At 34.9% G+C, this 15,761-nt stretch overlaps 1 protein-coding gene across 2 annotated transcripts in view; it reads left to right on the top strand.

Moving 5' to 3' along the window:
• The window catches only part of SHPRH (SNF2 histone linker PHD RING helicase), a 55,952-nt gene that overhangs the window by 31,746 nt on the left and 8,445 nt on the right, over positions 1 to 15,761 (top strand). For both annotated transcript variants that reach the window (XM_056487882.1, XM_056487883.1), the window contains exons 19-29: positions 1,327 to 1,500; positions 1,815 to 1,877; positions 2,904 to 3,129; positions 4,045 to 4,188; positions 5,433 to 5,534; positions 6,392 to 6,463; positions 8,222 to 8,410; positions 11,876 to 11,968; positions 12,498 to 12,584; positions 13,028 to 13,206; positions 15,064 to 15,144. In XM_056487882.1, the coding sequence (XP_056343857.1) occupies positions 1,327 to 1,500; positions 1,815 to 1,877; positions 2,904 to 3,129; positions 4,045 to 4,188; positions 5,433 to 5,534; positions 6,392 to 6,463; positions 8,222 to 8,410; positions 11,876 to 11,968; positions 12,498 to 12,584; positions 13,028 to 13,206; positions 15,064 to 15,144 (1,410 nt within the window). The remainder of the gene's footprint in view (positions 1 to 1,326; positions 1,501 to 1,814; positions 1,878 to 2,903; positions 3,130 to 4,044; positions 4,189 to 5,432; positions 5,535 to 6,391; positions 6,464 to 8,221; positions 8,411 to 11,875; positions 11,969 to 12,497; positions 12,585 to 13,027; positions 13,207 to 15,063; positions 15,145 to 15,761) is intronic.

Genomic DNA, 15,761 nt, shown 5'->3' with positions numbered 1-15,761 from the left:
AGAGCATTTGAGCAAGACAATACCTTAGGGCCCCTTCCAACATCAAACAGTCTGTGAGTCTGTTTCATGGTTATTTGAGAGTGATAGCATCACATTCTGGTCAAAATAAATATGAGGAAAGGCTTGTTTGCATGTTCATGCAAAACTTTTATGCCTGTGCCTCCATTTGTATCTTAGCTTGTTTCACTGATTTTTTTTTTCCTTGGTTGAAATTAGGTATTCAGAAAGTATCTTCTTAAATTGCTGCTTACAGATTGTATAACTTTGCAAAAACTATCTGTGACTAAACTCTTTTATTCTCTTTATAGTGATAAAACTTATTTCCTTTTCAATTTATTTTAGCATATGAGATAAAACTTAAAAAACAATGTCTTATCAAGTGCTACTGGTCAGTGGTGGAAACAACAAGTACTCTTAATTGAATACTGGATATGATTAATCCATGATATAGTGAAGGAGATTTTTATAAAGCCGGTGTTATTTGGCAACTGATGATATCAACAGCAGACTTGTGGTTGCAATTTAAATTTATTTTCAGACTACCTGGTTAGGCATACTTTATCTATGTTTCTTTAAAATGCACATTACTGAAGTAGGTCATACTGAATGCCAAGCTTTAGTAGGGTTAAACCTGTGCTTTGCTCTCTGTACTGTAAAAAATGGATCAAACTTTCCATATTGTGTAGAAGTACAGTTTTGTAAATCAATGTCAGACCTTTTAGGAATGATGCACTTTCAGCAAGAGACTTCTGCTCTCAGGAAAAGTGGGAAGTGTTTAACTTGTGTTCATGTTTGTGTTCATTACTGCAACACCCCTCCAGTCACAAAAGACAGCTATCTTTTAGGAAAATAGTTTACTGTTGTGTCCATTTAATAAATTTAACTTTGAAAGCTAACTTGCTGAATGAAGTGTATTTTTGTGGTGGGTGCATGTATCTGCTGTGAATTGCACAAGTGCATTGAAAAGCATTTTGTTGCCCAGCAGACACAAGTAAGACTGTAAGTATGTGAAATGGTTAACCTTTAGTAGATTTGCACTGTGGACCAGAATATCACAGGTTGGTGTTCACTACTAGTATTTGGCCACGCCTCTCAAGTCTAGAAGGAGTCTTTCTGTTCTAAAAATACCAGGCATCAGCTCTGGGGATATAGTCAAGTGATTTCTGACAGCATTGCATGTAGTAGTAATAAGCATTTGCTTGTGGTACACACTTTTTATGTTGTCCTAGATTGCTATTTAGCTACTTCTCTTCTACGTTAAAATACTGAATCAAGTCTGGATTTGGTGTCTTGGTGTGCAGTATCTTCCCTTTTTCTTTAAATCAGATTCCGTGACTGCAGAGGCCTTCAATACCTACTCACAACCCAGCTGGATGAGGTGAAGAAGTTCCAGAAGATTGTAAGAGAAGCAGTGAAAAACTTAGAAGGCCCTCCTTCCAAGCAGGTTATTGAGGCTGCCACTATCTGCCACTTGCGACCTGTTAGACTGCCACTTAACAAGTAGGTCTTGAAAACAGAAAATACACCTTAGATGTGTGTTTCTAGATTTTCCTTTATTTGAAATAACATACTTAAGTTTTTATTATGTACTCAGGAACTGTATGCATGCAGATATCACAGATCCATTTGTTAGAATCATGACTTTTGGTTTTATTTTTATAAAATCTAGTGTCAGCTATATTATTGTACATACGATTGTTATTTTGCTCTTTTTAAACAGTTTTGTGTAGTTTTATATGTTGGGTTAAGAGTTATGGTAATTTGGTTTCTGATGAAATTCTGAGTGCATCTATTTTGTGTTTTCTATGTTGAAGCTGTGTCTTTTGTAAGGCTGACGAGTTGTTCACGGAATACGAGTCAAAGCTCTTTATGCATAGGTAAGTTCATAGCTTTATAAATTTTTCACTGTTAGAAAAAGTGAAAGTTGAATTAGTTTGTTTTCTGAAATTAATTTGACTAAATGACAGTGACTTCTTGCTGATGGCTTTGAGAGCAGTTCTATTAGGTTTAATTTTCTTTGTAAATTTCATTTGAGGAAATGGTATTTAAGGAATGAATACATGCCACTTTCTGTCAAGCCTCTATAACATGACCATACATTTGAGATGAAGTGGTGGCATGTTCAGAAAGCATGTGTATAAATACAAGTATGCTAATTTAACACATATTCCTATTTGTGCAAATATTTATTTGCAGTCCAGCTGCAAGTGGTATAATACCACCCTTATTCAATGTTACAATGAGAGATCTCACAATGAAGCTGAAAGGTCACACCAGCATGGGGTGTCAGAGAAGTATGCATAGTGGGCAGTACTGAGAGACATAGATTATAGCTCTCTGCATGCTTTCTCTTGGACTTCTCTCTCTCATATCTCCTACAATGTCAAAATTGGACTGAAAAGTCTTGAGGTTACTGAGAAAACATTTTGAGAAGTCTTTATCTGTTGCCTCATGACTGCTGGAATCAGGAAGAATTGATGTATTTCAGAATTACCATTATTTGTCAAGGAGAGAGCTGGGAAGCTGTACTGTTCTTTCACAGTGAAATACACAGTAAATTTTGCATCAGAGTTTTAACTGTAATTCTTGTTCATGTAAACAATCAGAACTGAAATTTTTTTAATGAATGTGACATTAATAACTACAGAAAGATGGTTTAGATGTGTAAGCATTTACAAAAGCTGTTGATGATTTTGAGCTGACAAAATGGCCTGAGGATTGGTACCGAGGTCACTGTGTTCAAAGCAAACTTTTGGTTAGGTAATAAAACAGCTGTTTATATTTGCTTGATTTGCATTATCCTTTAATCATATATGAGAAGGCTGAAATAGATGATGAATAAGTACAGATGGTTGTGGAAGTACAAAATCAGAGCTAATTGCTGTATTTGATTTGTTTTGAAGTGTTAAAGGCCAAATGGCAATATTTGAGGAGATGATAGAAGACCAAGAAGGGCTTGTTGATGACCGTTTGCCCACCACAAGCAGAGGGCTCTGGGCAACCAGTGAAACTGAGCGTGCCTTGAAAGCGCTTCTCTCCTTTGCCAAAGCTCACCGAATGGATGCTAGGCTAACTGAAGAAGGGACTGTATTCCTGGAGCTCTTTGAAGCATGGAAAAAGGAGTATAAGGTACAGTAAATTACATGGTGATCAAACAGTTGTGTGGTCCATTTAATTTATTATAAACAAATTGCAGCTGAGTATTAGCACATCTAAGTCATATTCCTGAAATTAGGTTTTGCCTACACCAACTTTTTCCACAATGCTTATTACAGATTTTGATTTTAAATTATTTTTATATGATTTAAGAGTTTCTAAAAGCTGTGCTGGCTACTAATCGAATTAGTAAGCAATGTAATTGCATCTATTAAGATGGTATAAAGATAAAATTAAATTTGTTCATCAGTTTACTTGAATGAGAATGTAGCAAGACTCAGCAAATCCAACACTGGTCCATTCTTTAATTCAGTTTACCTTCAGTCTTGTGAAGAAGGAACACAGTTTTTTTTCATGTGCTTTTATGTTAGGAAACAAAAGATGGTACTAATATGCCAATGAGAATGAAGACAGTGTTATAATTCTGTCTGTTGTGACTTGAAAATACTGACTCACTGGCCTGTACTACTCTAAAAATACACTGAGTTACAAGGGTGATACTCTGTAAAATAACTCTTTTTTTATTCAGCAGGGTTTTTTTTTGTTTTGCAAGGCATTTTTTTTTCTGAAGTTTTAGCTACATTAATTATTGTAATACTGTAATAAAATTATTGTAATATTGTACAAAGTAGAAGAAATGAGAGACAGCTATTTATAGTTGTTTATACAGAGAGGCTAGAAAAGAGAAGAGGCAAAATGATGCTTGTTTTCCTTTATAATTAGTTGTTGTTGTGTCTGGATACTGTCGAGATACAACAGGACGCTGTAAAGAAATATTATCTCTTCCTCCAAAAAGATTCTTGCATTTTATTTTACATTGTGTGGCAGAGTCATGTAAATGTAACTCAACTCAGTTCTGCTGTTCATTTGTTTGGGGTTTTCCTACAGTTGCTTCATGAGTACTGGATGGTCCTTAGGGATCACGTGTCTGCTATTGATGAACTGGCAATGGCGACAGAGCGACTGAGAGTGCGTCACCCTGACGAGCCAAAGCCAAACCCACCAGTGCTCCACATTATAGAACCACATGAGGTAGAGTACTGGGCAGGAAAGAATGGTTTCTTTTTGAAGGAACTTACCTCCTACAAAAAAAAAATCCGCATCTGAATCTTACGTGTAATGTCTATAATGTGTCTCTGTTTTCATTTCAGACAGGCTTGATGGAGTATAGAATTCTTACCTATTTCTACATTAAGTACATAGACCATTTTGAGCTTGTAATTGTTCCTTTAATGTATTTTTGTTAGCCTTCTGACAGAGTGGCATGTTTCCAAAAGACTGCTGTCCTTTCAGCAGCAGCAATTTCCTTCCTTTCTCTACAGTTGCCCAGTTTTCCAAGCTGGTGGAAAATTAAGTTGAACTGATTTCTTGCCTGTATTGATACTTTCCACAAACACTTATATAAAACAGAAGTGAACACCTCAAAGAAAAATATTTTTTTCAGTATATTGAAATTTTCTGAGCTACCCCTCACTCTGTTTATGATGATAGAGAAAATGCTGGGTTGATTTAACCTCTTAATTTTTTTGCACCAATAGAAGTATATTTTCTATAGACACATTTTGTGCTTTTTTTCTGTGAGATTGAGTTAGATAAAAGTGCTTCTTTCTATAGGGAAATGAATTTCATCTTTGTATTAAAACAGTTTTTAAAAAGGAGCACTTTGCTTAACAAATGCCTTATGAAGTCTTAAGATTTATGCATGTATATGCAGCCATAAAAGGAACACCAATTACTTTGGCCTTCATCCTTCAGGTCCCCATCTGTTCTGTAGTATTACACTTCTACACTGTCAGCAGTAATTAATCTAAAAAAAAAGTCATTTTGATGTTTCTGTCTTTGTATAGGTTAAATCAAAAGTGGAAATTTCTAAGAAATACAAAGAAAATAATTGTCTCTTACACATTATTTTTGGAACCAGCAGTTGATTCTAAGAAAATAGACAATAAATTGAATGGAGTTCAAAAGAAACTTCTAAAAGTTTGGGTTATTTTAATTGTTTGTTTCTGTAAAGAACCAATAATGTAGATAAAACAACAAAAAGCAGTTTTGTTTATCTTCAGCATCTCAGCCCATTCACAGTGCTGTGTTCATACTAGATACAGGAAAGGAATAGATAATCAATTTTGCTTGGGGAGAAGTATATCTTAAATTTCCAGCATGAGCTGTCACCAGTAAATTACCCAGCTGAATTTCACAAAAAAATATAATTTAAGCCTTATTGTAAAACTCAACTTTTTTTCAGCCTTAACACATATTTAATGTTGTTTTCTTAGGTAGAGCAAAATCGAGTGAAACTTCTGAATGACAAGGCAGTTGCCAAATCACAACTTCAAAAGAAATTAGGACAACTTCTGTACCTCACTAATCTGGAGAAAGTAAGATTAATGATTCCTTGGTCTTTACCTAAGTGATGTACTCTGTTTACCTGTGGAAGGGAAGAAACCTACCATTATTTTTAATTAAAACTTCCATCTTAAAGAAATTCTAGTTTGTGTGGAGATCCATCACATTTTGAAATTCGGTGTGCTGTTCTTTGTGTTACTTTGTGCTCATAAAACTATTTATTGCATTATATATTTTAGTTACTTGCTTAATTACATGCTTATTGAACTATGAACTAGTTTTAGATGCTTAAAGTTTTTATTAAAACTAACTGGGCCATGTTTAGTAGAAGCCTTATAAAATTATGTATGTCTCTGCATACCTTTGGCATTTTACAAAGAGATTACCTGAAATAGAAAGATAATCAAGTCTGGAGTTTAAGTAAGTGTTTAAAAAAAACAAACCAAAACAGACAACCTCCATGTATTATATGTTATTTCAATCACAGTATTCGAGTAAGTGCATTTATGTTAAAGTAAGCATAATTAAGCAAAATTTAACTATTTTTGCAACAATATGAAGCTGATAGAAAATATGTGGTGTTTCTTGTTTGGAGCTTGCAATTTACCAGGATTTTTCAGAGCTGTTATAGAGCTGAAGATGCCAGATAATGGACTGGAGAATGAAAAGTGTTCCTTTTGCTTACCATAAATTACATATTTTTTTACACCCTCAAGATGGACTTAAGTACATGAATGTTTTTAATTTTCTCACACAGTGTTTTGGTTTGATTTGGTTTCTTTTAAGGGCTTCATTATTAATTTTTTTTTTTTTTCTAGAAGCTTGTTTTAAATATAGAATAACAAAACACAAAACTTTTTTTTTTTTTTTTTTTTTTCCTAATTTGTAGTCTCAGGATAAAACTACTGGAGGAGTTAACCCAGAACCGTGTCCAATCTGTGCACGTCAACTGGGGAGTCAGGTAAGATACTTACTCAGCACGTTTTAGTTTTAGAACATCTTTAGCTAGAGTTGAGCCAGTTGTGTGTCAGATTGTCAAGATCTGTTTTTAAATGAATGTTGTAATGAAACAGGGAAAATGAGCTGTTTCCTGTAATGTACCAACCAGCTTCTCCCCAGAAATAACATCTTTCTCAGATATAAGCATTTCTGCTTCTTTTAGCTTTTGACATCAGTGCTTTAGTGTTCCAAAAATGTGTGTTCAAGATTGTTTTATAACTCTGAAGTTATACTTTTGGCAGAAAGATTTATTTCCCATTTATAAGCTAAAAGAAAGAAGTAGTAGCTAAAGTTCTTCTGTATACTATTGTATTTTACAGTAATTATTCTTATTGATAGTATTTTCTTCTGAAGAAGAAAAGGTCATTGATTGTGCAAACAGTAGCAAAATCCAATAGAATAAATACTGGCAATGTGGATTTCTTTCCCCACCACTTCCCTGCTGAACTGCAGGAGCTGAAATTCAAGTGAGACTTAATCTATATAATAAAGTACAAAGACATAGTTTAAACTTGGCTTACTATGCATTAGGGAAAAACATGAAAGGACTCCTATATGGTCAAACTAAATTGTCTCTTTCTTTTAGGGTAGCTATTTTAAGGAGGTTTAGCTTCTCTTTGTATTGTAGACCTATGTAAGCGTGAACTGCTGTCCTGCCATGTTTCCAAAATCTCCTCTGTGCTCTTTTTCCAAGGGTAATACAGGTTTTTACAGAGAACAGCTGTTAGTCCTGTTAACTGCCATTATTCTTTATCTCAGAGCTGGAGGAGCTCACTGAAAGGGAAAATAATCTTACCTTTCTTTATCTTTCCTTAGCAGCAAGACTGCTGCTTTAGATGATAGCAGCTTTCATGTTGCAAAGTAGTTTTAAAATACTTTGCATCTGGTTTCTGCACAAAAGAAAAAACTTTACTAAGCCTGAAAAACTTTCTTCTTGGTAATCAGTGGTTTAGTCAATTCTTTTGATATTTGGTCCCATTAAAACTTTCAGTTTTTCCTCTTGGAATGGCCTAAAGAAATAGTACAGCAAAAGATACTGTTTTGAATTTCAAAACTACTGGTCTACAAATTGCTTCTCTGTTATGGAAGGTTGCAGCTGACATGTAGATGCTCTAGGCTCACAAGGGCAGAACAGCTTCTGCAATGCAATCTTCTGTTTCACATATGTTCTGTCAAAAAGAGATTGAGACACTATGTACCAAATCTTTCTTCTAAAGTCCAAAGATGTTGTCTAGGACTTACCAGTAAGGAAAAATGAAAGCATTTTTTGGTCATTCATTAAATAAGACTAATCTAGTATGAATGCACAGATAAAGAATTTTACAGAAGGCAAATAAAAATATTTTTGGAATTTTAAAAAATTATATAAATACTTAACCTGTGTTTACATATAAAGCATTAAAAATCATCTTTCATGGAAATGAAAGATTGTAATGTCTTTCCTGAAGTTTAAAACTGAGAAAATGCAAACAACAAATGAAAAATGCCGAGACTTCCTTTAGCTCATGAATGTCTCTGTGCTGGAAAACTTTGAAATTCAGGCTTTTTAGCAGCTGAAGTGCCACAATTGTAAAATTCTTCTTTAATCTGATGAGTATCATGAAAATAACATAATTTCTCTATGAAAATGTAATTTATCAGAGATTAGTACACTGTTTTTATTTTTCACTGGTCCAAAACTGAAACTGTGTTGTGTTTGGGTTTTTTGTTTCCTGCATAGTGGGCAGTGCTGACATGTGGACACTGTTTTTGTAATGAGTGCATAGCAATCATCATCCAGCAGTACAGCGTTGGCACCCGCCGCAGCTCAATTAAATGTGCCATTTGCAGGCAGACAACATCTCATAAAGAAATATCTTATGTCTTCACTGCAGAAGCTGCAAATCAGGAGGATGATATTCCTGTAAAGGTGAGTTGTCTGCAGGAGCTCTGTGGTTCAGACTTCCGGCAGTGTATATTTGTTGTGTTTTGTAGCATACTGCAGTTAGGCAGACAAGTATACTATGTGGTTTTGTAAATAGTTTGTCCTAATGGCAAAACCTCCAGACACAAATGTGTAGGAATTCAGTCCTGATTGCACTGTTTTATCTGCTTTTTTTCACTAACAGAGGGTTTTCATTGGGTTGAAGAGACTGCATCAACATGAGTCTTTAGCAATACTGACATATATAGTGCTTAGGTACATGTTTGCTCTGCATGAATGTCTTGTAGAATGTTGCTGAAACAAAAAACCTATGTTTATTGCAGTTGTGGAAAACATAGAGGATTCTGGGCTAAAATGCAATGGTTAAATACATTGATAATACTTTGGTTTAGGGGATACTGCTGTCTTGCATTGAAATATGATTATAATACATCTGGACATAACTTGTCATAATTTTAATCTGATTTATAGTTAAAAATAATAATTAGTTGTGCTGACAGACTTCCATGATATCTGTGCAAATCTTCTTGAACCTTGCACAATTTCTAGGGTTGCTGCCCTGTATTGAAGACAATGTTACCACATTCATACCAGTTATTTCAACCTCCCTGGACAAATGGAATTCCATTTTATGAGTGGTTAATTCCTAACTCGAATTATTAAAGTAGTTGACAGTATATGGCACCAGGGGGAGTAAATGGGCTGTATTCTTCAAGTGCTTCTTCTTAAAACATCACTTCATGCAGGGCTTTTTGCATATTAATTCCATATACAGTTTAGTGATATCACCCTGTTTATAACAAAATTTCAAATATGTTTCATAAATTACATTAAAAAATAACCAGAACAACCAAATTTCATAAGTAAGACACTGAAGGGACATGTCATCTGCTATCCTGTGTAAAGAGTTGTAGTGTTTTCTTTAAGTATTTCTACATCAAAGACTTTGAACAAAGCAAAAATAAAGCAAAAATATAAATTCTGTATGAAATTGCTTGAGCAAAGCTCATTCTTAGTTAATGAAAAATTTAAAATTTACACTTCACTGTATTTACTGTCTAATCAAGCAACATTGTTAAAAATATTTCTACCTCATATTCCCTTATAGCACAGTTAAAAAAGAGTAACAAACTTATTATGGTTTCTATAGAATTCTGAGGTTAAGACCAGTATCTTTTGAGATAGATGTGCAAATTGTGTGATTTATTCAGTGTTTATATTTTAATCTGATCTTTCTCAATCCCTCCAGTCTCTTAAAGTATTTACTATCTCTCTTTTTCTATCTTACTCTTTATTGTACTGACACTAACCATCTTAAGGTAATGCCTTAGATGCAAAAGGACTACTGTAAATGGAAGCATTTTGTACTGAGAGAGATTACTGGCATCCCTGCATGTTTTGGTTTTGTAAAAGCTTCCTGTGTCTGGTCAGTATTACAGTTGCCAGCCTGTCATTTGAGACAGAAATTGTTTGTTAGAGGGTGGTTTTGGTTCTAATGTTAACTGTTCCATAATTCATTTGAACTAGGCAATTTCTTTATAAATAGTCATCTGAATATTCAACAAAATGGCAGACTCATGGCATAGGGGTAATGAGTAGGGTACCATTTTTTAAGACAGACTGAAAAACAAGGGTACTTATGTCAGTTTCATCTCTCCATAGAGAACAAAACTGAAGTCTTTGTGTGTTCTGGGAGCCAAAGTTTTAGTCACTAGTAAGTTCAAAAGGTCTAATATAGTTTAACATAATGTAGACAGAGGGATGAAGAACTTTACACAGTTATCTTGTTTAAAAAATAGAGTAAAAAGACTGTGACCACTTTGAGCCTTGTGCTGTTCTTTTCTGCACCATAGTTCCCCTTACTGATGTTGTGTGAAGTCACCTTTGACACCTGAGTCACAGGAATCTGAAGGGTGGAAAAATCAACAGCAGTGGCTAAAGCTGCTATCTGTTATAGCAGGGAAAAATAGAACCTGATAAGGTCTAAAAAGAGTTTCTGAGGAAAAGACAGTTAGAACAGACTAGCCAGGATTGTCATCACTGAATCAAAGATGAATGGTATTGGAAAAGCACATAAATGACCCTGGAATTATGTAGGAAGTCCTAAAAGCTAGTCTCAGATCTCCTAACTGTAGGTGTTTATGATCAGCAGGCAGCAGCCATAGGGCTGCAGATGTGTCATCCTTTCAGATCAGGACACCTGCCAATGAAAGCATTTCTAATTGTCCATCTGACTTTGCAAACAGTCAGATGGACAGTGTCTACCAGGCGCAACGGAAATGACACTGAAGAAAGCTGGTTAATGTCTGTGTCTGTGACATTGCAGAGTTGGAATCCCTGTGGAGGACCTTGGGTAACAAAATGGCAGTGCTTACTGCAGCCTTTGGTAAAACTGTCTGCAGAAAGTCTTTTGCATGTTAGCTTCCTAATGTGTTAGTGATCAAGCAGCCCAGCATTGGTTCTCAGCTTGTGCTGAGACTGCTGACATCCTTCCCAGCCAATTCTGCAAGCAGCATGACTTCAGTAAATTTGATCTGTCATTGTAGTGAGCCAACATAGTTAATTCAACGTTCAAAAGACAGGTGCAGACAGAAATAAAACAGTATTTGTCCGGCTTAATCTAGCACAGCTTGAAATTACTATGTGTGTAGGAACAAGTTAGAAAGTAAAGGCTTCTTTAAGAAAGACATTAGGAAAATTGCTGTAATACAAAGTATATACTGAAGGAGATGGAAAAAGAATTGCATCTCTTTGTATCCTGTTGCTGACCTAAGGGGAAAGGGAAGAGTACATAAATCAAAATGGGCAAAGATGTAGAATAAAGTATTGGATTTTTAAAGCACTGAAATACTTCTGAATGCAGAATAGAAAGATGTTTTCATTAAAGCTCACCGTCATTCAAAAATTAATTCTATTTAAAGTTCTTTTATTGCTTGAAATATAATTAACAAGCATCATAGTAACATAAGTTTGATGTTGCCAGAATGAGAAACAAAAGCAACATAAATAGCATTCAGGTAGGGTTTTTCTTGGTCCATTTTCAAGAGGTATGAAGGTAGGAAATTTTAATGTGTATTTGAAAGATTCTCTAAAGACTGTACCACAAAGCTAAACTGGAGGAGGTCTAATGGGCCTGTTTGGTGCCAATGCACTGCTTGGGCCTTTTGTTTTGCCTCATGCAGAACTAGAGGGTGTGTCTGATGGCACTTCACTCTTCCATGTGCACCACAGGCTGTTACACATTGCTGATCCTAATGCAGTACATTACAAGGGAGAGGTAAAAGTACTTTTGGTAGTGCTACTTAACCTGCCCTTCCTCAAGGCTGATAATTTTTAACTTTGTGTAAGGTGTATAAGAGATCTAATATAACATCATTTAATAAAGCAATGAATATGGAGGGAGTTTTTTACTATCCTACTTTACTAATGCGCTTCTTTGACTTTTCAAAGGGAAGTCACTCCACCAAAGTGGAAGCCGTGGTCCGAACACTGAAGAGAATTCAATTTAAAGATCCAGGGGCTAAGTCCTTAGTTTTCTCAACGGTATTAATCACCATTTTCTGTCTTGTCTTTGCATGTGTGCTTTGAGTTTAAAGCATTCACAATATTTTCGGGAACTAGTTTAGCTACCAAAATGTTGAATCACTCTGTACAAGCACTTGATTGTTTTGAGGATTTGTAGGGCAAGTCCTGTAACTGGAACAAGAATAATGATCATAGTCAGCAGATGTGAAAGCTTGCTTCTTTAAAGGGTAAATACTTAGATTTGTGTAGAAGCAGTAGAAATTCTAGATATTTTTAAATGTGATGTCGAGATGTTTTTGATACATTGTAAAACTGTTTTTGCAATTCCTTTTATTCAAGCTTATCTTTCTAATTACTTGTCTTAGTTTTATGAAAGATTTGGTTTCTAACACACATTTTTTTTAAAAAATTGCCAATACTAATCTTTTGAAAAGCTTTTTAATCTCTTTGTTAGGGAAGTTAATTATTGTTTTTTGGTTGTCATTGCTGTTTGTAATGTTGAGTTATTTTTATTGTGTTGTGTGGTTTTGTTTTGTTTTTTTTACAGTGGCAAGATGTGTTGGATATAATTTCAAAAGCTTTGTATGACAACAACATGGTTTTTTCTCAGATCAATGGAATTAGTAAATTTCAGGTACATAAAGGATATTTTTCTTAAATTATTTTCAGTGGGAAAGTCGTAGTTCATAGAAGTTAATCTGATCCTTTTTGCTTCATTGCTTCATTTCAGAAACTAAAAGAGCAGCAAATTTTTATGGCAGAAGCTTCAATCCAACTTATTCTAAAAATTATAATCTCAAAAAGTCCTAGTTTAAAGCATTTGGAGAAAAACAGCAAATTCTTCTTTTCATCTTTTGAGAAAGATGCATTGGCATGGAAGTTAATGATGGGACACACTGATCAGTGTTGCAAGAAGTTCATGCCTTCCTGAGTCTGTCATGTATCTGTTCTGGGATGACAAACCTGGAAGATTGTCAGTTTGGAGCCTATATTAGCTACTATAATTTGTTGAAAATATAGTCCTGTCCCCCTTCACTGAGGGACTTCTGTCACACTGCTGTGATTTTTGCCTTTCAGGAAAACCTGTCTGCATTTAAATATGATCCCAACATCAATATTTTGCTGCTGCCTCTTCACACTGGTTCCAATGGACTAAACATCATCGAAGCGACTCACGTTCTGCTCGTGGAGCCCATTCTGAATCCAGCACATGAGCTGCAGGCTATTGGCAGAGTACATCGTATTGGCCAAACAAAGTAAGATTTACAATTGGGTTCAGTGGTTTAGGTATGGTCCAGAAGAGAGGTGAAAAATCCTTATTCAGCTGCTGCCCTCTTTTATGTCTGCCATTGATGCCTTAGTTTTTAATTTTGTAGTTCTACTTGCAAAAATGTCCAGAAATGTTTTAGCTTTGCAAGTCCAAGCAACTCATCATTTATGTCATATATGGCCAAGTTCAGGCATGCTCTTTCTGAGCTTCCTTGAGAAGCTCTTTCTAACTGGTCATTCTCAACTCCACATTAGGAGCTGCATAAATTGTTGAGGTTTTATTTGTTTCCTTGTTTTGGTATGTTTTTTGGTTGGGTTGTTTTTCCAAAAAGAAAGTTATAGCACACTCTTGTTAGAACTGGTAAATTTTTAAATCACCCTCATCCCTGTCTTTTTAGAAGACATTGAGTTTGCATTTCTCTTGTTTGTTTCAGTGTTGTTGCTCTGGCATAGGTAGTACTGAAGACTTTTAGAAGGTTTTAAACTTTCAGGACAGCGAGTTGGTTCTCAACATATAAGATGTATGTGTTTTTCCTAAGGTCTTGTGACTTCAGGAAAAAAAAAACAAAACTTCAAGGCCCAGTATATGAAGAAGAAAAATAGCTGCAGTCAATTCTGGAATAACAATACTGTAGCATAATAGTTCTAAAAAAATAGTCTCTTTGAAATCAAAGAGAGGAGGACATGAAGGAGCACGTATATGAGAGAATGTTTATGAACAGGTGGATATTTGTGTGTGTTGGTAAAGATTTTGAGTTAACATGAGGGCATAGGAAAGATTGATTGCAACAGCCAACACTGCAGTTCTACATGATGCTGGCACAAAAGGTGTGGCAAAAACTTTGCAATAAAACCACCAAGAATACCTTGTACTTTTTAAGAATTAAGATTTCAGCAAGGCTTATTTTTAAAACAGGCTGTGCTCCAAGTACACTGAGCATTAAGTAATACTCTGTTTAGTGTCACTGCTGCAACTATTACCAGTTCAGTTCTTATTTACTTCTCTTTTCTGGGGGGTAGATCTTTGCCTGTGAATCCAAAAGTATTCCCCCTGCATTCTCCTGTGAAATGTTACCTGCCAGAGTTTCAACCTAAGATCTGAAAACCATCTAAGCATTTTCAAGGGTGCTTACCTTGAAAGATGTTTATACTGGAGAGCATAGGGTGCTTTTTCATTTTTATCCCTGGATCTGACATTTTTCCATTTCACTTTCTGATGCTTGGCATTTTTCTAAATGACTGCATTCTTTCTTGAAATTTTATTTCATAAATGGAATTTTCATTTTGTGTTCTGTTTACTGACATTTTGGGTTTCATATATTACCAGTGTTTACTGACTACAGTTATTGACTTCTTTTTGAAAAAATACTAATGTTTTGCTGTCTTCAAAAATAATTTTATTAAAACTCTGGTTTAATTATCCATCACATTGAGCTCTTGTCTCTTGGAATAATTTGTGACAATGAAGTATGAACATTGTATATAAACAGTGGGCAAAACTTTCTTCTTTGGGCTCTGGAGGAATGTTTCTAGTAAGGACACTGAAAGCAGAACTTTGCCCAGTATCTGCATTAGCTAATACAGCTAATTAGCTAATAGACCTTACATCCATTTAGTGTGTGATTGATAAAGTGAAAGTGTGCTTACAGGGAAGCACTAAGCATTATGAAATGTCAATAGAAAATGCTAATCACTTGTAACATTTATTTCTTAAAAACCAGAGGCATATTTTTAACACTTTTCATAGAACTAGCATGAGTTAAAATATGGTTATAAACTTCGGCAATAACAGTACAACTTCTGCTCACTTATGGTGGCATTTTCTTTTCTTCTAACACATTCAGATCTACGATTGTTCATAGGTTCCTGATAAAAGCAACAATAGAAGAGAGAATGCAGACTATGCTGAAAACTGTAGATAGAAGGTATGTGTTGAATTTTTTTTAAAATGTTGTTATTGTACTGAAAATGAAAAGATGGTTCTCCACCATACATGGTTAGGAATGTATATCTTATATATAAACTTCAACTGTTCTTCAAACTGTTTTGATTGGCAAAACAGTTTTAAGACTTCAAAAGTTTTAACCTGGTTCCAGTAACTTTCAGCTTAAGGTATTTTAATTCTCTGGAAAATATTTTGGTTATGTTTTGTATACCTTATTTCATAAAAGACCAAGTAATAAATTATGTGTTATGATATGATTTATCTTTTCAGTTGGTATATCTATCTTTCCATTGGTATAAAAACATTGCAACTGATGGAGTAGTATTAAGCCTGCCACTAGAGCAACAGTATCTGTTAAAAACTCTAGCGCAGGACATGGGTTGTTATTTTTTTAATCCTACAAACCTTGTCCGATCGTGCTGTGTTATACTCCTTGGTTTCAGAGTCCATGCAAGCATTGCCCAGATGCTAAGTCATACATCAGGCTGGTGTGCAGACACAGAAAGCAGTTCTCACTGTGGTTTATCTTATTTTCCTATAAGCAGTGACGGATTGGAGCAGGACCAAAAATGCTATTTACATTCCTTATGCAGACAG

This window comes from Oenanthe melanoleuca, chromosome 3 (genome assembly GCF_029582105.1).
Source record: "Oenanthe melanoleuca isolate GR-GAL-2019-014 chromosome 3, OMel1.0, whole genome shotgun sequence".
Classification (NCBI taxonomy): Eukaryota; Metazoa; Chordata; class Aves; order Passeriformes; family Muscicapidae; genus Oenanthe; species Oenanthe melanoleuca.
Note: the sequence above shows the minus strand (reverse complement) of the source record. Positions and strands in the feature narration are given on the sequence as shown.